This window comes from Monoraphidium neglectum (assembly GCF_000611645.1).
Source record: "Monoraphidium neglectum strain SAG 48.87 unplaced genomic scaffold scaffold00020, whole genome shotgun sequence".
NCBI lineage: Eukaryota > Viridiplantae > Chlorophyta > Chlorophyceae > Sphaeropleales > Selenastraceae > Monoraphidium > Monoraphidium neglectum.
This window is the reverse complement of record NW_014013607.1, coordinates 3994-29812: the sequence shown is the minus strand read 5'-3', so window position 1 is coordinate 29812 and position 25819 is coordinate 3994. Positions and strand designations below refer to the sequence as shown.

The 25819-nt window shown below is 61.6% G+C and overlaps 5 protein-coding genes across 5 annotated transcripts in view; 3 read left to right on the top strand and 2 right to left on the bottom strand.

The window, feature by feature from the left end:
- The window catches only part of MNEG_0283 (hypothetical protein), a gene marked incomplete at both ends in the record, with an annotated part of 4818 nt that extends 4154 nt beyond the window's left edge, over nt 1-664 (bottom strand). Inside the window, 2 exons of the mRNA XM_014051233.1 lie at nt 188-359; nt 650-664. Coding sequence (XP_013906687.1) covers nt 188-359; nt 650-664 — 187 coding nt within the window. The remainder of the gene's footprint in view (nt 1-187; nt 360-649) is intronic.
- Nucleotides 665-6957: 6293 nt separating this feature from the next.
- On the bottom strand, nt 6958-8582 carry MNEG_0282 (hypothetical protein; the record flags this gene model as incomplete). Its single annotated transcript, XM_014051232.1, has 6 exons — nt 6958-7024; nt 7250-7329; nt 7536-7595; nt 7820-7858; nt 8064-8165; nt 8376-8582. The coding sequence occupies 6 exons, from the start codon at nt 8580-8582 to the stop codon at nt 6958-6960; spliced, it is 555 nt and encodes a 184-aa protein (XP_013906686.1).
- A 3680-nt stretch (nt 8583-12262) lies between these two features.
- On the top strand, nt 12263-17115 carry MNEG_0281 (Osmotic avoidance abnormal protein 3; the record flags this gene model as incomplete). Its single annotated transcript, XM_014051231.1, has 18 exons — nt 12263-12309; nt 12563-12653; nt 12796-12895; nt 13127-13217; nt 13426-13512; nt 13649-13748; nt 14026-14134; nt 14284-14366; nt 14528-14642; nt 14795-14978; nt 15229-15294; nt 15445-15526; nt 15670-15759; nt 15996-16103; nt 16260-16346; nt 16526-16624; nt 16795-16870; nt 17024-17115. The coding sequence occupies 18 exons, from the start codon at nt 12263-12265 to the stop codon at nt 17113-17115; spliced, it is 1707 nt and encodes a 568-aa protein (XP_013906685.1).
- A 2925-nt stretch (nt 17116-20040) lies between these two features.
- MNEG_0280 (hypothetical protein) lies at nt 20041-22413 on the top strand (the record flags this gene model as incomplete). The annotated part of the gene is made up of 3 exons (XM_014051230.1): nt 20041-20051; nt 20093-21566; nt 21775-22413. 3 exons carry the CDS (start codon nt 20041-20043, stop codon nt 22411-22413), a joined length of 2124 nt encoding a protein of 707 aa, XP_013906684.1.
- An 851-nt stretch (nt 22414-23264) lies between these two features.
- On the top strand, nt 23265-25250 carry MNEG_0279 (hypothetical protein; the record flags this gene model as incomplete). Its single annotated transcript, XM_014051229.1, has 6 exons — nt 23265-23385; nt 23619-24133; nt 24276-24420; nt 24628-24701; nt 24897-24944; nt 25161-25250. The coding sequence occupies 6 exons, from the start codon at nt 23265-23267 to the stop codon at nt 25248-25250; spliced, it is 993 nt and encodes a 330-aa protein (XP_013906683.1).
- Between the last annotated feature and the right edge of the window lie 569 nt (nt 25251-25819).

Below are 25819 nucleotides of genomic sequence, written 5' to 3'. Positions count from 1 at the left end.
GGGGGGGGGGGGGGGGGGGGGGGACAGAGGGATCAGTATAATGCACGCGTGAGGCGCTAGCCCAGCCGCAGGTGGTGCGCGCATGAAAACACGCGGCCAAGAGAAACGACTGCCCGCAAAGTACTTTGGGTCACTAGGCAGCCGGGGAATAGGACGACAGATTGCGCTGGGCTCTGCGCGCGCGCACCTGCGGCGTTGGCCCAGTCTGGCAGCTCGCTGGGCAGTGTGCGGTCCAGTATCCAGGGCAGGCACTGCACCACGTGCTGCGCCGCGCCCACGCCCTGGTGGCCGTCGCACACCATGAACAGCGAGTGGCATCGGCCGGGGGCCGGCTCCACCTGGTTCACAAACAGCACGTCCTGGGAGCGCGGGGGGCAGCAGGAGGGGGGCGCGGCACCCGGGATCAGGGCCAAGGCAGCCAGGCAGACGAGCACGTAGATGAGCGTGTTGAGCTATGCAGGCGCCTGCATGTATGGCCGATGAACGGCCAGGGGGACAGCCTTTCCAGTGCGCGGAGGCGGCCCATTGGACGACCGCCGGGGTGCAGCCGTGACCGAGCGACCAGGTGTAGCTGGGCCAGCGCCACTGCAAGCCTGGCCACGCCAGCCCCTTTGATTCGAAGGGGCGTGAGCTGGTGGTGTCATCTCACCTCGGACTTGAGCATGCGCTGCTCGTGGGCAAAGCTGAGGTGGGGCAGGCTGGAGGGCGGGTAGGGCGCGCCACCCCCTGCGGCCACGTCTACAGTTGCTGCGCTAGCGTCCGCCGGTCCAGCCCACGTCGCCTTGAGCGGCACTTGCTGGGCGGCTGCACCTGCCTCTGGGACGCTCCTGAGTGACGTCATAGTCACGGGGTGGCTCTGCTGCTCCACCACTACTGACATGCCACCTGCGCGCCACGCAAGTGACGCCGCCAGATGGGCCGCACAGTGGGTGTGGTGCTAGCGACATTTGCACTCTTGGCCGCAACGCAAGGGGCATGGCAAGTCTGACTGCTCGTTGCGCATCGCAGGCCTGATTGTCAGTACAACGTCCTAGCAGCTGCGCATCTACCCCCTCAGCCAGGCCGCACCGTTGAGTGCAGAGCAGCGTGCCATTGGCTGGGCAATGTAACCCAACATACAAACGCGAGCGCGCATGCACCTCGTTTGACGGGGGCTTTACCTACAGTCTCCTGCGTGAGTTGATGTCAAGACCGGGCCCAATTTGGGGCACGGCAGCGGTCGCCAGGCGCTCCGCCGCCACCGCAAGCCCTCGGTCGGCTTCCGCAAATCTGCTGGAGCGGGGGGCTTGCATGTCTCAGTGTGGGGACAGCTTCAAGAAGCACAAGCTGCCGGGCCCTGTGCTAGGATGAGCTTCATGCGCTTGCACACCCTAGGCACGAGCGCCGCCTGTGCTGTCAGGGGCGTTCGCCAATGCTCGCAGGCCGCGGCTGCTATGTGAGGCGGGCGCAGTGATACCCTGATGTGCATCTCCCATTGGTTGCCGCGGGTTCACCTGTAAAAGCGCGGGCAGGACGCACTCACGCTGCCCTCGCCTGCTGCCCAAAGTCCCGCGCTGGGTGCCCTGTGCACGTTACAATGCGTGAAATATTTCGAACACAGATAAACCTAGGAAGGCTAGCCCTGGGCCGCCGAGGCGCGTCACGTGGTGATCAGTGATGGGCTATCATGTGTCGCCTCATCTATCGACGGATGTAGCCACAAATATTTCACGAAGTGGGCTTGAATGTGGCTGCGAATGGGCGCAGATGGGCCGTCATGCTGGACCAACGGCAATCCGCCGCGCACAGTGACAGCCAAGGCTACGGACGGGCAGGGGCCCACTGACACGAGGCCTGAGTCCTCGACGTTGTCATAGGCAACCAATGGCGCATGGCCTCTTTTTGTATCATCAACCCCTTGCTTGGTTTGATGCGTCTCAAACATCTCAAGAATACCGTCCAGGCAACCGCAACAAGGGCCGAGGCACGGTGGGCTGCGCGTTAGCCCACCCACACTTGCTGCAGGGTCATGCAACATCGAGCATGGGGCGACGGCTTCATTGAATGTGAATGTTTGCTCCGGTACCCGAAAGCATCCACCCCAGCCCACATCTTTGGCACAAACGTCTGCCATGCGACCCCAGCCTGGCATGCGTGCAAAGCAACAGTGACATATGGGGCCAGTCACTCACCCCGACAGGGTCGGGCGGTGGGTTCAGGCAGCTGACACCAACAAGACTGGGGCAATTGCAGTTGCCCGCAATCACCGACCAGCCAGGGCATACACCAGGACCACGTGCACGGTGATACCTGGTGAGCAAGAGCGCGTCGGAGCATGGCTAGAGGACCTATGCAGCACTGATCGATGCCGTGTGTGTTGGTTTGTAAGGTTGAGTGGCAGCTAGTAGCTTTTCTACATGAATGAGGCCGTTATGCTGGAGCTCAAGCCACTGAGACCCCCCCTTTAGGCAAGCTGGATTTTCTGTTGAATACACCTGCTGAGATGCCTAGACACTTTTAGGGGTGTTGACGTCCCGCCACACTCAGCCACGGTTGCTAGGATGGGTGTGTAGTACCTTATGACTTTCACACCTCAAAACCTTCCAACGCGCACGCACCGTAGCACAGGCGATGAGTTATGCTCAATGTGGGAGCTGAATTTCGCATGTATATGAGTACTAGTACTCATAGGACCAGTGGTGTGTCAGATCAATATCAATGACGGTGACATGAGGCGTATGGGATGCGCAACTGGACTTCATTCCTCGGTTCACATTGTGGCCTTCTTGTAGCAAGGGTTGTGCAACACCAGTATCGCTTTGACCCTAGACAGCCTCGTCCTGACCAGCAGCACCTGTGTGGCTGCGGTCCGCATTGGCATCAACATGCTCGACATTATCGCACCTCGCTCAATATCACAGCTCAAATCTCACAGGGTGATGTGGTGTTTTAGGTCTGCCTTGCATTCGCCCGCAGGGCAACAGCGTGACATCACCATGCTCCCTGCTGTCACTACCTTCGCCTGCCCGATACCTATGCAGTTGTGATGTGCGCGTGTTTATACACTCACCTCTTGGGGGATGCCTCCTCGTCGCGCACGCACACTTGTATTGTAAGCACGTTGGCAGGGTACGGTACCCTGTATCTGATCCCACTCCGTGGACAGGCTCCATTTCATCAATCGCACACATGAATTGAGTATAAACACGTACTATTCCAGGTTGATTTTGATTGCGAAACACCACAGACCACACCAAACCCCTGGGCAGCACTATCTTAAAGGCCCTTAGTGGGGTACAATTTGTAAATATAGCAGCGGGTTCCATGGACGCCACCGCAGCTGAACCAGCACCCTCGCTGGTCGATACTGCAGCTAGGGGCGGTGCAGCGCCCGTGCTTTCAACCACCACAGCAGCAGGCAGCGCGCCCTGGATCCTGGGCACCGTTGAGGCCCTCGCCGGCATCAAACATGTGCGCAGGACAGAGGCCACAGAGAAGCTCGAAGCCTCTTAGGTGGCAAACCGGCATGGGACTCGGAATCGCGTAGTCCTCCTGTGCATGTGGCGAATGTGCGCTGTGTGGTGGGAACGGGCACTCACAAGGTGGCGCCACTCGTCACCTTGCATCACACTGCCCCCCGGTTGGACATGCTGTGGCGGTGCTCTTTCAGGCGCTGATGCACGTGGATCGGCGCTGTAAGATGGGCATCAGCTTTTGGCCCTCGATGTCGTTCAAATCAGGGCGGCCCGGGCAGGTGTGAAGCACAGCTGAGCAGCTGCCGTGTGGGACATGGGCATGTCCCCGGACCTGTCAATTGCATGACGGCATTTGTTCTGCCAGGGCGAGCGTGCTGGACGGGGGGAGGGGGTATGAGCTTGCAAATGTTTGGGGGCTGCGGGGCTCGCAGTTTCACAAGTCACAAGGGCTGGGGTCCAGGTGCATGCTGATGAGTCACGTTACAATCTCATAATGGTGAACATCAAACTCTTATGCACAACATTCATGCGCATGCATGTAACGCGTCGCGCTTTGTGCCTGGCAGCCTGGTGCAGCGCGCCTCCTGCTGCCAGGCGACCCCTGGCTCGTGGGCGCTGCCCCCGTGGGTGCCGCAGCTGCAGAGGGCGCATCAACCGCGGATGCCACGGCCCAGCCTGCAGCTGACGCCGCCTCTGCTGCACCAGCTGGCCGCAACCACAGCGGCAGCGGAACCGCCCTCAGCAGCCCTGCAGCGGCCGCGGCTGCATTGGCTGCGGGGCGGCGGCTGCTGTACGTTGACTTCACAAAGGACCCTCCCGACGAGTTCCAAGTGGGCGCCCAGTTCATGTGTGGCCTGACCTTCCCCTTCATTTCCATACGCACAACGCGGCTCGCGGTGCGGGGCGGCGGCGAGTCGTCACTGCGGGATAGGGAATGGGCGGGACCCAGCAGCAACCGTGACACTTCCACAGCTGGGGGTGTGGGGTGTGCTCCGTCAGGCAGGCAGCCCTTATTGCTACTTCCTCCCTTGCTATCTCGCAGCTTTTCAGCATGTGCACACATGCACACATCCCTACCTGGTTGCATGCATGCATGCACGCACGTGGGCACACATGTGCAGGCGCACACATGCGCTCGCACATGTGTCGACAAAAGTGCGCGATGCTTTGGCCCCCTCAATTTTTTCGTCTGCCCACCTCTTCTCACATACCCACATTATAACACCATGTTGATCACCCATGAGGCAAATTGCATCCGCTCCTTTTACACACACACACACACACACACACACACACACACACACACCAAGATAACCATACCCTGCCTCCCACCCCACATACACGCCGCCTGCTTGGTACCCAGGGTATAGTTGACGCTGACTCGGGGGAGGTGTCGCTGGAGTTTGTGTCCGAGTTTCTGGCACAGGTGGGAGGGGGTTGAAGACGAGGAGGGCAGGGAAGCTGGCCATTGCTGTGGCATCCTGGGGTAGCAGCAGGCACGAACGCTTTCCGCAGCGTGCTGTGGCCCTGTGATACAAGCGAGACGCACCACATGTACAGACGGTTCGATGCGCCCTGTCCTTCTCCCTGCAAACCAGACTGGCAACAGGAAGCCAACCGTCCTGCAGGTGGGGTGTGACCTCACCACAGAGTCCACCGAGGTGCTGGGCAAGACCATCGCTGGCGAGAGGCTCAAGGACGGCCGCTGCACGTGAGCGTCTGCGATTATCCTGCCGCGCAGAGCGCTCAGTGGTTGTGTTTGTTGCAGTCCTCTTGCATTTCCTGTGCACAACAGCTCCTATACGTGCATTCCCCGTTCAATTGTGACACCCACGACATCAGCCTTCCCGCGTGCTTCCTGCCCTTGCTCCACATCGCAGCCTGATCGCCCATGCCCTCGTGCCCAAGACCAATAGCTGGTTCGCAAACGTCATCCTCTGGCTGCCCGCAGCAGCGCGGGCCTGGCTGCCCATGCGGCTGGAGTTCCTCCCGGAAGGCAGCCCCGCAGCCGGCGCTGCACCCACTGGTCTTGTGGGCGCCAGCGAGGCGGATACAACTGACGCCGCTGACGGTGCAATACCGCGGGCGGGGGTGCCGGGTGCTGCGTGAGCCTTGCGGCAGCTGCAGGGTCAAAAGCAGAGAGAGGGATGTATGTTAGCTGCTTGGCACCCTGCAGCGCAACTGGGCATCATGAAACGTGATTTGAAGCAGTGTCTGTTGCGTCATTCTGCCTTGACCTCCAGCCTCGCGTGTGATCCAATGCACTATTTGATCAGTCCCCAACCAGTGCGCAGCGTGCCCATGTGATCTGCATTGAGCAACTTGGCCAGTACCGCAGCTCAGCGTCTTTGCGCAGCGCATGGAAGTTGAACCATGCTGACCTTGGTGGCCATTCCTTAGGTTACAGTGTGCTGCAGAGCTCAACGCGAACGGAAGTACAGCATAAAATGACGCATGTGACAGCCTGCATAGTGGTGGGTGTACCTCTCAGCAGGGGTAGCAGCTACAGCAGCAGCAGCAGCAGCAGCAGTACAGTCTTCCCTCGCTACAGTGAATTCATCGGGGGTCGGCGGCACGTTCGCCATAGCCGGCTTGTTCGCTATCACAAAAAGTGGAATTGGGCATCTGCTGATATTGGGGGGAGCGGCGGCGTTCGCTGTCGGCAGGGTTTTTGCTATGGCGGGGTTCGCTGTAGCGGGGGAAGACTGTAGCAGCAGCAGCAGCAGCCTGTTTTGGTTGCTGAGCTGGAGCCGCGCCTTTCAGCCTCAAATCAGCACGGCAGCGCTGCCATGCGCGCAGCAGCGGCAAACGGCCACAGCAAGGAGCTCTATGCCCCCGCCCATTCTGTAGTGTAGCAGCGGCGTGCGGGACACCACGTGGCGGCAGCCTCTGCTGGTCCCATGCCACTGCTGACCCTGGCATGCTGCCACGCAGCAGCGATAGAGAGGGGGACGACAGCACTGGCGGCTCTGACGAGGGTGCATGAGCCTGTTCATGGCCTGCAGGAGGTAGCGATGACAATTTGACCGCGCTGTGCGCTGATATACGTAATAGGTTTGATGAGGGAAGCTGTAGCAGTTCACTGCTGGGACGATAGCTTCTTACCTCCGGTGGCAGGCAGTACAATGCCCTGTCAGTGAGTGCGTGTTGAATTCAAAAGGTGGCGCCCCAGCAGACCCATATTTTGCGCTTGCGCCTGCAGAGTGTCACTGGACTGCTTGTGTAAATTTGGGTAAGGGTGCCTGCAGCTTGGACATTCCAATGTACGATTACACCTGGATTGTGCGACATCGCCCCAACCAGGTGTACCAGAGAATTGGTTGACTTGGTTGAAAATAAATCATGTCATGATACCATTTTATTTTCGACCCAAAAATACAGAGGAAGAACACTGCGGCACACAATGCACTGCCCGCTGGGCAACAGCTCCCCTTGGACCCCCGATGACAAGCTTGGGGTTGCACAAGCCAGGCCATGGGACCTAGCACGGGGGCCACGGGCGCTAATCCGAGTCACCATCTGGGACGTCGGGGTGCCGCCGCTCAAGGTTCTCAGCCTCCTCCGCTTCCCTGCAGGAGCAAAGGGTTGATGGTTGTAGCGTGAGCGAGTATCGGGGTTTTGTTGACGGGGTGGCGATGGATGACGGACATGGCTGGTTGCACGCAGATGTCCAGACGGGCGCTTCGCATGCGCCAGCTGCCCGCACGTGGCCATCAAGCCCACGCGTTATCAATGCTGCCGTGCCAAAGCAATTGACGTGGCAGCCGATGAAGCAAAACGCTACCCCTACTCACGTGAGCTCGCGGTGCATGATGGCCACCTTGGCGGGGATGGGGTCGTCCTCCGCCTTGCGCTTGCGCTTGCGGCAGCGCAGCTGGCAGAGAGGAGAGTTGGAAAGCAGACAAGTGTACGGCGGAGAAGAGAGTGATGTGGTGTTTATGCCATCAACAGCGTCAAGTTGGTGACATTGCTTTCATTATTCAAACTTCGATGCAATAGTCACAGACGAAACGCGAGGCATGTGCGCACAGGGGTGTTGAAGTGCCAGTTTGAGGTGGCCCACTGCAGCTAGCCCCTGACCTTTGTTGCAAAGAGTGAGTAGGTGACCTTGTCGTCCTCACGGCGCAGCAGGTAAGAGTCCTAGTCAAAGGAAGACGGAATGCAGGTTGGGTGGCTGAGATTGCATGGGCATCGATTGTGAGTAGGGCGTTGCTGATTCATACGGCAGGTGTGGCTGTGGAGGAACGCGATCACGGTGGCAACGTGAAACTTGAGCACGATGCAGGACCTTGTGGGCTTGCCCTGTGTACAATAAAGCTTCGACTCTGACAACAGCGGAGGCGCCGCACAAAATGCATGTTCACCTGCGCCTCCTCCTCCTGATTGGCCTCCCCTGGTCGCCGCTGCAGGGCCGGTCAACGGGCGGGCATGGGCTTGTGAGGAGGTCAACACGGGCCAGATGGCAGCAGCATCGCTGCGTAGGCCGAGCATGGTCACTGCCAGCCCCAGGCAGCAGTGCCATCCACAGAGACCCAACATGCGGCTGCAGAATGGCAGCAATCCGTGACCGCGCTATGGCATCACGGCAGCAGCCCCGGCGCCGCCTACCAGCTGGTTCCAGGCGTACTCCTGGTCCCACATGTAGTCACCCTCAAGCTCCTCCGCCTCCTGCTCCGCTGGCAGCCCTGCCGCGTCACCCGCGCGCGCTGCCTGCGAGAGGGGGTCAAGGCCGCCGCTAGGAGAGGGACAATGGACGCCTGACACTCACGAGTACTCTTCCCATCGCAAAGGCAAACCACAGCGGCGGTGCGTGGCAGTGGCATCAGCGCGCCGCGTGACGGTCTTGGCGTGTGGTATCTGCGGTAGAGCGCCAGCAGAGTAGCCAACCCCAAAACATGTGCCCCAATCGCCAGGCCGCACCTTCAGGCCAGCCAATGGCACCAGTAGCGCCAGCGCAGGCACCTGCGCGGCGCCCTCGCCCTGCGCCAGGTTGTACGACTTGAGCATGGTCCTGTCCGCCAGGGCGCGCCGCAGCTTGGGGTCAGGGACTGAGGCCAGGGCGCCGTCCGTGGTGGGCTCCTCGTCAAACAGGACCTTGGGGATGACGAGAGGTTGAGCGTGTGGCATGCCGGGCGCACAAGCGTTACACGATTACGTATGTGCATGCAGCGCTCTGATTTGGTGGTGCGTGTGCATGCAGCGCTCTGTTTTGGTGGTGCGTGCAAGTCAGAGAAAGAGAGAGGGAGTGTGTGTGTGCGTTCTTGATCAAAGGCGCCCCCCCCCTTGAACAAAGGCGTTCATGTGCCCTGTTGGGGGACATGCAAAACGCATACGCGGCCTGTCGTGGCAGCCTGCAGTTCAATGTTGTACCTGGATGTACTTGTGGGGCCACCGCTCCAGGTCTGGCAGTACGGGCAGCACCTCTGTGGCCACCACCCCACGCTTGCGGGGGTGCTGCAGGATTGGCTGCTGCGCTGCTGCAAAGGAGGCCTGGAGGACAGGGGCGGGTGCGGGGCAGGCGACGTAAATTTTGGCGCTGCCTTGTCACTGAAACATCCAGTCATGATAAAAAGATGTGTGCAAACGGGGGGCAAGCTGGTGGTGACTGGCCCTCAGCTGTCCATGTGTGGCATCGAGCCTCTACCTCGAACCACTCATCAGCTTGCCCACCTCAATCTCCCTGATCTGCCCGTCCCGTGTCCGCCATTCGTCATCCGCCGCCGCCTGCGCCGCCGCTGCTGCCCGCCGCGCCGCCACACCCCCTGCCGCTTCCTGGTCTGCTGCAGAAATGTAGGTTGTCCGCATCAGCCATGACACCTTTAGTTGTTGTGTTGGGTCAGTTAGGCAGGGATGTTTGTTTTGACCACCGCAGGTTGGCAGAGCTAGGGCCGACGCGCCGCTGTAGGATGCGGAGAGTGAAAGGTGTAGAATGATGTGCAAGGGCACTTCAACGCATGCCAGGGCCCGTGGTGGTTATAGTGCATGCGCTAGACGCCTTCAAAACCCGCTCATACGTCCACCACCTGTTGGGAGGCAGCCTCATGCAGCACCCCACCCACCTCCACAGCCTTTCCAGCAAACCGCTTGGGCTTTGCTGGCGACGGCCCTTGCCCCGGCATCCGGATTTCGCCCTGCGCACAGAGCGGGGCCGAAGCGTGCACAACAGAGCGGCGTCGCGCATACTCATTGCGACAGGCGCCCCACAGGAGTGCGTCGGCTGCACGGTGAACGATGCAGCAGCAAGCCTCGTCACACGGACGCAAATGCCCACCTGCAGCAGCGCCGCATCCCGGGGGTCCAACGCCACTTGCTGCCCCTGTGTGCATGGGCCAGGCAACAGCGGCGGGTTCTTCAGCCGTTGTGCAAACCCGTCAGCATACACAGGCATGCAGTCAGCACAGACGCAGCTTCCTTGCCGCATGCCCCGCCCCCTCTGCGCCGCCTGCAAGACTGCGACATGCGCAGCAGCCGCTTACGTCTGCAGGCGCGGTGTAGCGATCCGCATTAAGCGGCGTGACGGGTATCCCCAGGTCAGCCGGCAGCAGCAGGTCTCGCAACGTCTGGCGCTCCAGTGACGTCACCGAGAACGCGCCCAGCGCCTCTGGCTCCGGGCGCGTCAGCAGCAGCTTGGGGTCTGACGTGTCAGACAAGCAGGCAGAGCGTTCGCAAAGCGCTGGCAGTATTAGTAGGCTGTAAGTGTGGGGATGCCTCTGCTGCACAATAGGGCCCATGCCTTCCTCCTCAACTGCCCTCTCAACCACGCACCGCCCTCTCACCCGCGGGAATTTCAGGCAGGTCGTTCTTGAACCTGATGTTGCAGATAAATGGCGTGTCCCGCCGCAACCGCGATTCTAGCTCGTTCGGACGCCCCGCCACCGCCGCCACTGCTCCTTCCGCCCCTTGTTTGCTGCCGCTGCCGCCTCCGCCTCCCCCAGGTGGCCGCGGCCGCTGCTGGGGCGGTGGCACGGGTCGAGGCCAGCACACGGAGCAATGTTCACAACAGATGTCTGGGGCAGAACGTGCCCGCTTGTGCTGCATCAAGCAGCAGGCAGCATGGGCAGTCGCATGCCGCCAATCATTGCAGCAATGCAGAGGGCAACGCACGTTGCAGCCACCGCTTCGCTCACTTGCCCATGGCCGCTCCCGCCCGGCCGCTGCTGCTTTGCATGCGTTTTGGATGCTACGGGCACGGCTCTGCGCACAGGGCGCAGTCAGCGGTTCGAGTTGGATCATGGGCACTTGTTGGTAGCTGGTCCACCCGCTCCTAATGAGCCAACAGTGGCAGCAGGATGACCAGGCCAGGCCCGGTGGGCGCAAAGTACACGCCGAGCCGCCGAGCGGACGTTTGCTTGGCCCTGAACGTGCTCGCCATGTACACCCGACAAATAAAACCAGAAAGGCCTTCACTCACGGTGCCCTGCTGTGTGGAGGGGCTGGAGGGCCTCCTACTTGTGCCATTGGTCCCCCTCAGGCCGCAGGCTGGCCTCCCCCGGTTCAGGAAGTTTCAAGTTGCGTAATATCTATTACAATCTCCTTTGCTTGTGGGTGCCACGGTAATCCCGATCTGATCAGATCACTCTAGGCTCAGCACACACGACATTGTGATGTTTTAAACTGATTGAAATTACGATCTTGCTTGATGACGCTCATGGTCCCGGTTAAGATGGGTGTGGCCACTTTTTGCATCACCAACAGCAGCAGCAACAGCAGCAGCAGCAGCACCAGCATCATCAACACGACAGCGAAGCTGCACGGATCGCCACCTTCACAATCGATACACGTATATAAACCAGTTTATGCACGTCTCCACGCGTGCGGCCGCCGTTTTTGCGAACGTCCTCCACGCTTTGGTTGACCGCCCTTGCCTCGCTCACGGGCCTGAAGCGAGGGCGCTTTGGCGCCGTGCAAAATAAACACACATAGGGGTGCTCTTAGGCGCCGTACGCATTGCCATGGCCTTCAACCCTCAACTGCAGCACCTCGAGGCGCTCATCATGCACCCCGGCCGCTCTGATGGAGGCGGGAGCGAGCACCACATGGTGCAGCAGGAAGGCGAGGAGGACTGGCCATCGTCACCGTCGGATGACAATTTCAAGGCATGAGCCGCTGCGGCTAGAACGGCCGTGCATGGGTTGGCGCCGCCAAGCGCATGCAGTGCGGTGTGCCGGCAGTGCAGGGGTGCCAGGGAATACACCAGCCCCCTTCAGGCAGCATGGCAGCATGAGGCGGCAGTCTGCTGCTGTGAACCTTTCCAAATCTTGCGATACACAGCATAGAGCAGCTTCGCTGCTCAGGGACTTCATGCGGCAGCCGGAATGCGCAGTTGTGCGTGCCTGCAGCACTTCATTTTGGTCGGCAGGAGCCTCAGCAGCCGCAGTGACCCCCCTCACATGAGGTGGAGCCAACAGTTGTATGTGTTTCAGAAACACCAATCCACCAGAGCGCGGTTGTGGCTAAGATCTTGGCCCTCTCACCTGATGCACACTGACTGTCCGGCCCTCCCTGAAGGTCGTCGTGCGCGTGCGCCCGCCGCTGCCCCGCGAGCTGCGAGGCTTCAGGCCGTATGAGGTGGGACGGCTGCCCCATCCCCTGTGCAACTGGAACACACACCCATTGCGGCGCGTGCAATATGTGCTGCATGTGGCGGCAGAGCACACCTGGACGGTGTGTCCTAGCCCGCACTACGATCCCGCTGAACCCTACAACTGCGCGCGCACCCGCTGCCTTGCCGGCACAAACAGTGCACTGTGCTGGTGGAGCCGCCGAACCACCGGCTGGTGACAATCAGCGAAAACTTACAGGCGGCCATGAGCGGGTCTACTGCGTCAGACGGCATGCTGTACGCTACCTACAGGTGCGGGGGAGGAGGGGGGTTGCAGGGAAAGGATGGGTTGACATCAGGGCCGCCTTAAGCGCGGGGTTCACCATGTGCTGAGGCGTATGCAGTACCTCGTAAGTGGGGCAGGGTGGGCGTGCAGCAAAACACCGTGCATTGCACGGGATGGGCGGTCGTCCTTGGGGTCACCTAATTCCAGTTGGTGGTGCACCCTTGCCTCATGACAGACGCCCTGCCGCCGCTGCCGGCCTGCACCCGAACGCGCCCCTAGGTTCACGTTTGACCACGTGTACGACCAGGACAGCAGCCAGGAGGACGTGTACAACCAGTCTGCACGCCAGCTGGTCCATTCCACTCTGCAGGTGTGCGCAAGCTCACTCCTGGGGGATGGTGCCCGTGTGCCTGGGTCGAGGCGCCACCAGCCAACCAGCAATCGAGCATGCATATGCCATGGCACACTGACGACTGCGGTTTGTCGCTGCGCCGCTGTACCTCTACCTTCAGGGCTACAATGCGGCGATCATCGCCTACGGCCAGACCGGTACTGGCAAGACGTACACCATGGAGGGTGCGGCCCGTGTCAGGGAGGATGAGGGGGTGGCAGGTGGATGCCCCAGCCTGCTCTCCATCCGCAATGGCCTTGCCAGCCGCAGCAGGGGTGCCACTGTACCACTTTGCCAAACAGCACGTTCACCAAAAGTAGGCACTGTGCAAGGCGATTTGCAGGGGCACACAGCAGCTGCATGGCTCATGCACGGAAGCACGCATGTGTGGTGTCATCTGTCTGACATGCTTGTGGCCCACCTTGCCGCTGCTGCGCCCCGTGTTTTGCCAGGGGACCTGGAGGGGCCCCTGAGGGGCATCATCCCGCGCAGCATTGAGGACATCTTCTGCCAAATCCAGAATGACCCAGAGCCCAGCAGCAGGTGCGGACGTGGGGCGACTCTGTGTTGACGCAGCTGGCATGTATTGTGTGCTGACCACTCAGCAAGCATGTCAAGCTGATGCGACTCCACAAATTCAGGCAGAAAGGGTTTACTCCTTCGAGCCCACCGTTGATCACTGGAAGGCCAGCCGCACACGGCCTGATTAGCTGCATCGGGCCCATAATCAATCGCACAACCCGCCCTGCAGGTACCTGGTGCGCCTGAGCTACCTCCAGATCTACAATGAGGTCATCAGCGACCTGCTCAAGCCCGACAGGACAAACCTTGTCATCAGGTGGGTCGCAGAGACACGGCTGGGATGGTAGAAGACAGTGCATGCTCGCCACTGACAGAAGCTAGCTGTGTTGTCTTCTTACGCTGGGCGGTTTGCTCATGCATGCCTTGATGCATGTGCACCAACACCTGTGCAGGGAGGACCGACGCCGCGGCGTTTTCGTCGATGGTTTGAGCGAGTGGGTGGTGCGGTCGCCCCGGGAGGTGTACGAGCTCATGATGCGTGGCGCTGAGCAGGTGCGGGATGCTGCATTCTGATCTGGGATGGTCTGTGTACAGTAGGCGGCTGTGATGCGTTGGCGCTTCCGATTGTGCAGATTGATTGTGAAGCCTCTCAGCTAAGAGGTCTCACGCTGTGTACATGTCGGGCCGAAGTCATGTCTCGCCGAAAGCCTGCACTTGTAAGCGCGCATGCGTGCGCGCGCGCACGCTCACACACACACACACACACACACACACACACACACACACACACACACACACACACACACACACACGTCCGCACCATTTACAGCGTGCGACGGGTGCGACCAAGATGAACGAGGTGTCGTCGCGGTCTCACGCAGTGTGCATCATCATCGTGGAGAAGTGCTCCGGCACTGACACGGAGGCCTCGTCGCCCGGTGGGTGGCCGAACTTGACACCTGCGTTGGGGCCCTTGGTTTTGATCTATGGTGTGCCTGGTAGGGGCTCCACTCTAGGCCAGGTGCCTCACGTGTCCACCCCAGCTGACGTGACATCACCTACCCTCCGCTGCTCACTTTCGCGATAGACGCCCTCATGGGGCGGCCGCCTGCCTGGGCGGCTGGCAGGGGCGGCTCGTCGTCAGCTCTCAGCACGCAGCAGAGCATCAGGGTGAGGAGCCTTACCCTTCCTCAAGCGTTCATGCGGGGTCGATGCCCTCGAGATGGGCCTGCACCGTTCTTGAGCTTTCCCGGGAGCGGTCCCGCAACCTGGCGGGTTGCTGCTTCTGAAAACAAACTTTGCACCTTCCGCGCACCCCCCTCCCTCCCAAGGTGGGCAAGCTGAACCTGGTGGACCTGGCAGGGAGTGAGAGGGTGCACATCACCGGGGCGACCGGCAAGCGCCTGGAGGAGTCAAAGAAGATCAACGCCTCGCTCTCAGCCCTGGGTGCGCGGCCTAGCGGCAGCATCACTCTGGTGACCAGTCCCACAACGCTGCCGGCCGCACTGGGCCTGCTTGTGCTGCTGCAAGCCTCCAGCATGTGGGGCGCGCGGGGCTTTACGCTGAGAATCCCCTCACCACCCCACCCCACCGCGCAGGCAACGTGATTGCTGCTCTGACCGACCGCAAGGACCGGCAGCACATCCCCTACCGCGACTCCAAGCTCACGCGCATCCTGGAGGACAGCCTGGGGGGCAACTGTAAGACCACCATGATGTGCATGGTCTCCCCCGCGCTGGAGGCGTTTGCGGAGAGCCTGTCGACGCTCAAGTTTGCCAACAGGTGCACCTGGCTGATTCTGGCGCCTGCTCAACTCGCCTGCATCTCTGCCCGCCGCGCCGGTTCTGGCTGCTGCGTGCTGTTCAGTCGGCACTCAGCTTTGGCTTCGCATTGCCTGGCGCACGACATGAGGCCTGTGTTGATTGCGATCGAGCAAACATAATTTACAACATTTTAGAAACAATCTCGCCCATCTCGCTGCATGCTGCCTGCTGCCTGTCACCCTCTCTCTCCCCATCGTCCGCCCCCCCAGGGCCAAGAACATCAAGAACCAGGCGGTGGTCAATGAGGACCTGGACCAGAGGACACTGCTGCGCAAGTGAGGGCGCCCTCCCGGCCGCAGGGGCAAGTTGCATCGAGCCAACAACTTGCTGCCAGCCCCGATCCCCGTCAACGCCGCTGCCATGCACGCTGCACCCTCGACCCGAAACCCTGGCCCCACCTTTCTCTTGCGTTGCCGTCTCACCAGGTACGAGCGGGAATTGCGCAAGCTAAGGGCCGAGCTGCAGCGCCGCAGCAAGGAGCTTGTGGACAAAAGAAGGCTGCTCGAGGTGTGTCCTGGTGGATAGGTGGTGATGTAGGTTTCGGGTGACTGGCCCCTGCCTCAAGCTTTCATGGTGTGTTGGTGTCTGAGAAATGCATGCGTCGAGGCGCCACTCCCTGAGCAGCCCTCGCGCCTCGTCCCATTCCTCAGGTTGAGGAGCAGAAGCGCCAGGCGGAGAATGAGAAGCTGGAGGTGCTCAAGGTGCTGGAGGCGCGCAGCAGGGAGTTCATGAGGGAGAAGGTGAGTGCGGCTGGGCCAACATGGTCACACGGTGTGTCTCAAGTGTTTGGAGGGGTACAGCCGGCTGCGACTGGATGCACAGCAGTATTGTAGAACTGGAGTCAACACGTGATGCAGTCAGTGCCGCAGGGCGACGAGCCCTGTTCCTCTCCCCGATGGCCCTGCATGAGTCTGACACACGGGGGTTTTGCGTCAAGCCTGGTGCTCATCACCACCACTTGCCCACTGACCTTCAGGAGGAGAAACGGCAGCTGGAGGCTAAGATTGCATCGATGCAGGGGCAGCTGCTCATCGGAGGCACCAAGCCCGAGGACTCGCCTACCTTCAGAACGCTACTGGCCAAGGTGTGAGGAACAAACAGCCGGCTTGAAGCAGCAGCAATCCTGGTTCTGTGTCGGTCTTGGTACTTGGGGCACTCTTCCCAAGTTGGTTTGGCAAGCGCGTCCGCCAACATTGCTTCCAAAGCCCTCATTCCCATGCGACCTGCGCCTCACGCGCAGGAGCACAAGCGCATCCGCGGGGAGTATGAGAGTCGCCTGCGGGAGCTAGAGGCAGAGCGGCAGCTGTTTGAGGAGGACCTGGCGCAGGTGATACGCAGCTGGGGAGTTTGATGGGGTGGGGTTGATTGTCATGTGGCGTAAGAACATCTCAGGTGTGAGCATAGCAGCGCATGAGGCGTTCCGTTGCACCAGGCCAAGGGCGACATGGTGAGTGTGGCCAAGGGATCATGCAACGTGTGACCACAAACCAACACATATCACTCCAGGTTGACCGCTACAAGCAGCTGCTGCTGAAGCAGCGGGACATCATGATCGCCCTGACGGCGCGCCTTAACGAGAGGGACGAGCAGATCATGACGCTGCAGGTCGGCGGGGGCTGGCCGAGGGCCGAAGCTTGCACCTTGGCAGATCAGGGCTTGGTGGATGTAAACCGTCGCGCAACGACGTATGAGATGGCCGGCGGCGTGCACCTATCAAATCCTCAACTGCGGCTCTGGCCCCGTGCTTGCCGTTGACCCTTTGGCACCGCCCGCAGGAGGAGCTTGAAGCCTACGACAAGCACCAGCGCCTGCTGGAGGACCAGCTGGACGGCAAGACTGCAGAGCTCATAGGTGCGCTGCGATACTGCACAGCGCCGCACGCACCATATATTCCTGGCATACCTGGGCTGCGTGTGTTCGCGTGGTGGTGGGCAAGTCATCGATGCTTTTGGAGTACGCCAAGGCACACACATCACGACCGCCTTGTCATCTTTGCAACAACAGGCCTGAGGCGTGCGGCACTGGAGGCGGAGGCAATGCGAACACGCAGCGGCACGCTGCTGGGCACTGACGCAAGCAGCAGCCAGGTGCGTTAGCCTGCTTGGATGTTTTTTGTGGCTGTATTGCAGGTGCAACCCTTGAGTGCAACGCCATATTGATAACATGTGGGAGCGAACCAAGAGACCTCAACAAACCCATTGCATTCACCCTCCTCCCTCCTCTGCCTGCGGTGTCCTGTTGCTTAAATACACAAGGACGACGCGGCCTCTCTTCAGCACCAGGTGCGGGCACTGCAGCTGGAAAACGCAGAGCTGCAGGCTGAAGTGCAGCAGCATGCCCGCCGCGCGAGCGGAGCGAGCATTGGCTCACTTGCCGCCGTGGTCGCGGCCCAGCAGCAACAACAGCAGCAGCAGCAGCAGCAGCAGGCCATGGCAGCCGCCCAGTCACAGGCGGTAGCAAGCGTGCCGCACGGTCCAGAGGTGTCGACGCTGCGCAGCCAGGTCGCTTTTGCAGCAAAAGAGAAGGCCGCACTCCAGGCCATCTTGGAGGACAAGGTGCTACCTCTGGCTCAGCAGCTGTCCAAGGGTCTGTCAGATGCAATGGACGGCGGCAGCGGGACAATCTTTGCACACCGTGCCGGCGGCGAAGGCGGCGAGCGTCTGCAGAGGCAGGTGACAGCATTGCAGCGGCTATTGGCAGCGACAGTCGCAGCAATGGCGCGAGGTAGCCCGAGCAATGCAGGCGGGACGCCGCTGCAGTCAAGCGGCGGTGCTGCAGTGCAGTAGCCACCCGCTCTGGCGCTGCCCTGAGAGCTGGGGCAGGCCCTGGGTCCCGCTCCGCTGTGAGACTATCACGGTGCAGCTTGGCAAAAAGAACCCGCTTTTCGTTTGAAAATGGCGAGTGCATGACGCGCCGGGGGGCGAAGAGAGGGGGCCGCGAGTGACCCACTCACCTCCGCTGCCAGATGGTGTGAGAGCACCTCCAGTAAGGCAGGACCATGTCGACTGCTGCTTGCCGGGGTTTAACAGGGCACAAGTCGTGGATGGCCCCAGAGCCGTCGTGTTCTGCTGTTTATGTATTGACCGGGCACTGACACGAGCGTTACGTGGCATTGAACCGTGGGTGTTGGCCGGGCTGGGCTTTACAGAGCCGTCACACATGACGTAAGATTGCACTTCTTTTCCCTGCTGGGCGCGCCATCCATCCTGCTTTCGTCAACCAGGATTGGGAGCTGCGGCTGTCGAGTGCGCGTCTGTGCATCCACGCGTGCGCAAGGCGCACCCATGCCGCCGTGCCGCCCTTGATCATGGCTGGTTTTTGGACCTGCAATCTTCTCACATCAAGCACTGGCGGCCGATGCCCGACCCCTCCGATGCTGGACCCCTCTTTCAAGCCATAGAGCGCGTTTCCGCATAGACGGCACGGGCCCATGCTCCGGCTACGCTGTTGCAATAGCAGTGACCCCACCGCGTGAGCCCTGTGCCTGCTCGCACGCCTTGTTTTCTGCCACGTTACTGGCAAACGACTCGAGGCCCTTGCTGATGCCACCCCTGCTTTGCTGCACTCACAGTAAGCGCCACTGACAGCTGCTGGCAATTACACAGGCTTGCCCTTCAAACAAAATGCGTGAACAGTTGGATCATCGGCGTAGTGTTGCTCTTCAAACACGTTAATTCATCAGTGGAGCTGGCGCACGAGAGTCTCTCCTGGTCCCTGGATTGCACCAAAGCTCACCTAAGCCAGTTTGTGGCCCCAAGGCATGAAGACACGCCTGCCCTGTGATCAAATGCCCGCTGTTGATACTTCAGGCGAGTCATATTTCAAACCTTCAACGATGAAAACAGACGAAGGCACAACTGCAATATTAGATACACACCTTGCAGCACGTCGGCGGCTGGTCGGCGGGTTCTGTGTGCCGACCCGCCCGGCAGCGCGGGGGTACAGCTCTTGCATCCTTCATACCATTTAAGGCTTACGGGGGACCTAACACCGGTGTTTTATATGCTCAGTTTTCCATTCTGGTCGTACACGCTGCTCACAGTGCACATTTCTAGTACGGGTGTGGCCGGACTCCGGGCCCGTCGCAGCCAAGCGGAGCCGCTCAAGGGTGTGTAGGCAAGCAAAGTTTCTAGGTGAGTCTTCTACGAGTGCCCTTCGACGTTTCAGCAACGACCCTTGCGGCAGCCCGTTTTGCTGCCTCGTGCTGCCTGAAGAAGCGCCAAAGGGATTTAGAGGGTTGTCTAGCATCTCAGCCTCGCCTGCAAGCTTCCTCGGGGTTTTTGTCAGTCCAGGTGGCGAGTTCCAGTGTTCCATCCCGCGGCATCGCACGCACTCACTAGGTATTACACGAGTTTATAGCTGTTGCGAAGAAGGACTTTCGCGTTCCTGTGGGGCGTGGCATGGCTGCGCCACGCGCCAGCGCTCGCAGCCCTTGATGCAACTCGCCAGCGGCAGCGGCACAGCACGTTCGTGACCCTCTCACGGCGCCCCTCAGCAGCAGAGGGTGGGCCTGAGCTTTTATAGGCTCTGGTTGTTGCCTGTGGTGCTGGCTATGGACGCCGCATGGTTGCCTCCCGCCAACACGGCAGATTCCCCAGCAAGCCCCTTCATGACAGCCGGCCCGTCAGCAGGAGCGGCCATGGCAGCCGAGGCCGCAGCCCACCCACTTACACCTCAGCTAGGTGAAGAGCGCCTGCCCCAGGGCGCTTCTCGCCTCAGCCGTGGCAGCGACAGCAACAGCGCCCGCATCAACGGGGGCGCCCCTGGCGGGGATGCTTTGAGCCGTGGAGGCAGCAGTCGTGCGCCGGTTTCGGCGTCGATCTACAGCAGCGTGTCTCTGCAGTTGCAGCAGCTCGCCGCACACCAGCGCAGCTTATCTGGCCCATTCAGGTGGGCGCTGCCACCTTTCACACTCCAGCCTTGCCTGCCCTGGGAAGGTCTTGCCCTGTCGCTACACTGGTCCGGCTTGCCATATTTTGTCGCATTGGATGCTTGCAGTGCTGAAGCAGTTGCTTGCAGGCATGACGGCCAGGTTGCCCATCCCTTCTATACGCATTGCGGCACCCTCTGCAGGGCGCTGCGTGCTCTAGCTGAGAAGCAGCGGCAGCTGGCAGTCGCGGCGTTGCGCGATATCCAGGACCACAGCCGGGCAGCCGAGGCGGCTGCCCTCGCAGCCGGCGGCAAACAGCTGCAGAAGCAGGGGTCTGTGGGCTTGCGGGAGCCCCTGTCACCCAAGTCCTCTGCGTCGTATGTGTCGGAGCAGCTTGCCGCGCACCACAGCGCGCTTGGGCAGCTGGAACAGCAGCTCGCCAGCACGCGCGCCGAGCTGGCTGCCGCGCACAAGCTTAGTGCCGAAGCCGAGAGTGGTTGGCGCGAGGCGCGCCTGGAGGTGGCGTCACTTCGTGAGACGCTGGCTCAGCGCGAGGAGAGTCTGCTGGCCAAGGAGGAGGAGCTCACCCGCATGGGCCTCGTGTCGCCCGTACGCGGCAGCGGCAGCTACAGCGGCAGCTTGCCGGGCCCAGGGCCCGTGTTCACGACGCCTGTGGCTGGTCAGGTGCAGCAGCTGAAGCAGTGGCTTGACGAGACTCAGCGCGAGCTGATGAACACCCAGTCTGACCTGACAGACAGCGAGGCGGAGGTGAGAGAGCTGGTGGGGCGGCTGGCGGTCGCAGAGCAGCAGCTGGCGGCCGCCACGCTGCGCATCGACGCCTTGCAAAGCCAGCAGCAGCAGCAGCAGCAGCAGCAGCAGCACACGCAGGCGCAGTTGCAGCAGCCCGTGAACCTGCAGGAAGGTCAACCAGACGAGCGGGGCGCGCACCTTGAGAGGGAGCTCCTAGCGGCGCGGACGGCGGCCGAGGCATCTGCAGTGGAGGCGACAGTGCTGCGTGACTGCTTGCGTGCTGCTGAGGCTGCCACAGAGGCAGCTGGTGGGCATATGGCGCTGCTCCGCGAGCAGCTCACTGCCGCAGAGGGCGCACATTCTGCAGCGGCCGACGATGCCGCAGCTGCGTCACGCCGTGCACTTGACCTGTCCCAGCAGTGCGAGGAATTCGAGGGCCGCGAGGGGCGGCTGCAGCAGGAGGCGGGGGATCTGCGGCGGCAGCTGGCAGAGGCCGAGGGTGCGCGCGCTGTGCTACAAGGGGAGGCGGCCGACGCGCGTGCCCAAGCAGCAAAGTCGGCTGCGGCGCTCGATGCCGCTCTGCAGCAGCAGCACCACCAGCAGCAGCAGCAGCAACAGGAACTGCACGGCGCGACGTCTGGCGCAGAGGACGGCGCCGCCGCCTCTGCACAACCGTCTCGTCCTGCCGATGGCAGCTCCCAGGTGGAGCTTGCTGCTGCTGCTGCCGAGTCGCACGCGCTGCGCGCTGAGCTCGATGAGACGCGGCGACGGCTCGCTGCGCTGCTGCAAGCGGCTCGCGCGTCTGCCAGTGAAGCCGCGTTGTCGGTCCGGCCCCAGGGCGACTCTGACGTGGCCGCAGACCTAGGTTTCCTGCAGTGGCTGGCTGAGGGGCTGGAGGACAGGTACACCTCTGAGCCGCGGCTTCAGGTGGGCGGTGTTGAGCGATGGGCGTCCGGCATCGATGGTGACTGCAGGCCCATGCATGGGTGAGGAAGGCTCGCATCGCCTAGAAGACCAGGCCCCTTCTGTAGCTTGGAGCCAAACCGGCATCCCCCCAGCGCTTGCTGTTTTATACACAGCTTGTGCAGCCACCCAACCGGCGCTCGCCCGTTGTCGCTCCACCATGCTATGACAGGCGCTGCTGCTGCGCGGGCGCGAGGTTGGCGCCCTGCTGGAGGGCGCTCTACAGCAGCTGCACGACCTCAAGGGCGGCTGCTCCTGCCCAAGTGACAGCCAGTACGCCGCAGAGCTGCTGCGCGAGGACTGCGGCCCCGCTCACCAGCACCAGCCGCCACCCAGCACGCAGCCACAGCAGGCAGCCACGGTGGGCAAGCGCGCGGCACAGGGCGACACGGTCCTGCGTGTGTCGCTGCCATCGTCGCCCAGTTCTAAGCAGCAAAGGTGTTCCACCCCCACTGCATTTGAGAAGTACGAGGCGGAGGTGCAGCTTCTGGAGCGGCACGAGCAGTGGGCGCAGGCGCAGCAGCAGGAAGCGCCGCACGCCCTCGCAGCTGCCAATGGCGTCGGCTTTGAGGTGCCCCAGCTGGTTCTGTGGCCGCAGCTGGACCAGGACCGCACCAGCGGCAGCGGCGGCTCAGCACACACTGCGGCGGCCAAGCCGCAGTCAGCGTCGTCCGCCGGGCCCGGGTCTGGTCTGCCGGATTATGGGTACGGGGGCCTGGACGACGCGTGGTGGGCGCGGCCCTCAACCACGGTCGAGCCCGTGACTGACCTGCCAGACTTTTTGAGGGTCGGCCCCGTTGATGTGAAGTAGAGTGGGTGCCGCCACCGCCACCCCAACAAACGCCCCACGCGGCAGCAGTGCACCGTTGCATGGTTGCTGCGTGGTTTTTGGGCGGCGATCAACCTCGCGGCACGCCGCAAGTGCATCCTCGCAGCGAGTACATTCCCGCATAAGTACATTCTTGCTTGCATTTCTGTCAACCTGATGCCCTTTCTTTGTCGTTGCGCTTGCACGGGCCAAGAGTGCCAAGGAACAACTCACCGGATTCACCCACCTGGCTCGCTGAGCGAAGCGGCTTGCGCGTGACGGTCGGCACTGCGCTCCCTGGTGCTGTACATGAGCACAGTGCGCGCTCTGCACAATACCTCACCGCCAGGTGGGCACCTCGGCAACTGCGCCGTGGTATAAATGAGAAGTAGGGGACTGTGCATGGGGGTCCACCCCAGAGAGAGTGGCACGTTGTACGATTCTTACCTTGGTGTGTAACAGATCTGATTGGCCACCATACCTTCACAGTCCAACGCCGACACCAGGCGCCTCTCCCCGCGCTCCTTTACAAGGCAGCCCCCCCCATCAAGCAACAAGCACATTGCCCGGATGCTGTTGAGCGACAGCATCGCACGTATCAACAGCAGACCAAACGCTGGGGAGAAGCTGGGTGTCATGATGACGAGGTGGCATCAGCAGCGTCAGTTGCCACTGGAAGCTTCCTAGCGCTGTACTCACCTGCACACTGTGAATTTTGAAACTCTATCATTCACAAACATTGAGTGACCAACCAATTGGTCTACATTAGCACAGTCTTGAGATACCCTGTCTGTCCCACACTGCCGACAGTGACTCACACCTCCCTCCCAAGAGGCGCCACCCAGATCGCAGCCATGTCCACCCCTGTGGCCATCCCCGCCTTCAATTTGCTGGCACAGCCCATCCAGGATGTTCTTACTGGCAGTGCGCGTGTCGGCGGTGCCTTTGCGACAAAGGAGAATCGAGTCAGCATCAGTTGAGCACTGCGGCCACGAGCTGCCGCCGCCGCCTCGTGTGTCGCTGCAGCTGCGCGCCTGCGGCGCCTCGGCGTGCTTGCCACTCCCTTACATCTTCTTGTACCGGGGTAGCCGCGCACTGCAATAGCTAATGCCTCACATGCAGGACTTGACAGCCGTGATACCCTGTGTCCAGGCATGTGCGCCGTTCCGGCATTGCTTCACACTCCTCATCTGCCCCCGCTGCCGCAGACACCGTGACTGCTGATGGGATTATTCTGTCCGCCCAGGCGCTGGGCGCCACACCCTCCACTGCCAGCACCACGCTCAGCGTTATCCACGCGCCCGCCAAGGGCCTCGTGCTCTCCAGCATCCTGGGCAGCGGCGGCGCCACGACGCTTGGGGCCACGCTGACGCCCGCCAGCGTCCCGGGCCTCACGGCCTCCCTGTCTGCAGACCCCTTTGCCGCCGCGTCGGCCAGCCCCGGCAGCGACGCGGCGCTGTCCACCCTCAAGGCCTCGGTGGACTATGCACCGCCCGGTGGCCTCATGCACTTCCGCGCCTCCGCGGGCGGCGGTGCGGGGATCGACGTGTCGGCCGTCTTTGCCGCGGCCGGCCCCACGCTGCTGATCGGTGGCTCTGCAACGATTGGCGCCGCAAGCGCCAGCGGCGGCAGCGTGGCGGCGGCGCTGACGGGGTGGTCGATTGGTGGTGCCTGGAGTCGGATGGTGGAAAGCAAGGGCGACGGCCCCGCATCGCGCCAGCAGGTGTGATGCATCATTTGGAGCCCTGCAGGGCAGAGCGCTTCAGAAACTTGCCCTGCAGCTGCCCTGGCAGGCTGGCGCGCTGCATGCACAGCAATCCGCCGCGCCCCATCGCCCACACGTGCGGCCCCCGTCCCTGCCGCAGCTGACGGCCACGCTGACAGAAGCAGGCACTAGCAAGGGCCGCAGCCTGGGGATCATGGCGGCGCAGCAAGTCGGGGCCTCGGGGCGCACTACGGTGGCGGCCGACTGTGTCCTGCCCCTCAGGGCCGCCAAGGGCGTGGAGACAGGTGCGCAGGCAGCTGTGGGGAGGCAGGGGTGAGGGCAGTGCTGCGCATGGTGCAGTATGTCGTGCACATGTACTCATAGGTTTGGGGCTTAGAAGGCATGCAGGTTGCTGCCATGGCCAGCGTGGCTATGAGGAGACGGGTTGTCCCTGTAAAAGTCCTGCCCTAAGTGGCAACCTGCTCGCCCGCAATACGCTGCATGATCTGCAGGCCCCAGTGCTGTGGGATCTGTGGCGTTGGCGGTGTCCCACCGCCTGGACACCGGCGGCCTGGCCAAGGCCAAGGTGCGCCTCGCAATGCGGGCCTACGCAGCCACACAGCCTGTGTAGGGCCCGGCACGCCACTCAGGTTGAGCCACCCACACCTGCCGTATTTGACGACGCAGCCGGTCAGTGTCGGCACCCAGTGCGCAAGAGCGCTGGAAAGTACCAAGCAGGATCCCGACCATTGTCCCCTTGCCATCCCCTCCAACACCTCAGGTGTCCCACGATGGCGCCATCAGCCTGCTGTACGAGGCGCGCATTCAGGTGGGTGCTGCGCTGCTGATCTGCCTCCTGGGCAGCCGGGTCGAGCCGGTTTCACAAACGAAGCGCTTGGCAAGTTGCTCCAGCAGTATGGTGACAGAGTGATCCAACGCATGAATCACAGCAGACACTGGCTGCTGTGAACCTGCAACACACGCGTCTGACGCCGCGGCCCTCAACAACACTAAGCATTCACATATCTCACACTCAAACATGCAGGAGGCCGTGCGCCTGGGTACCACGGTGCACCTGGATCCCTCAGCTGGCTTTGCGCCGCGCCTGGGGATCTCGGTTGACCTGTCCCCATGATTGAGGGGCCAATGCACCGTGTGCCCCCATCCAGTCATGGCGCCAAGCCTTGCGTGGGCTCCTCTACTGCTAGAGTCGAGGGAGAAGGACGGGGTCGTGGCGAAATGTGAATACAAGTGGTAAATGAGCCAGTCCCAACATTCCCTCTGGCATAATGCATGCCCACATTTGGCGCCTATGCTTTCGGGCTGCAACAGCTCTTGCAGGTTGCCAAGAGAGATCGTTGCGGTGGAGCAGGGACAGGGACAGGGACGTGTGATGCAGGAGGGGCTGGGCAGGTGACTGTTTGTCCCAGTCGCGCGCTCCTTGATAGCTGATCAGCTGGTAAGAAAGTGACCAAACGAGGTCACCTATATAAATTCATGATTGCATCTGGCTGCATCACAGAAACCTTCAGTGCCTGGCAGCCTGGCTCAAGAAGCCGCGCCGCATCAGCAGCAGCTGACTGCCACGCCCAGCAGGTTCATGACAAAGATGTGATATGCGAGGCATGCCGGCAAGTGAGCTTGGTGCGTATGTTTGCTTACACCATACAGCTGCGTGTTTCTATGTTTCAGCAAATCTGCATG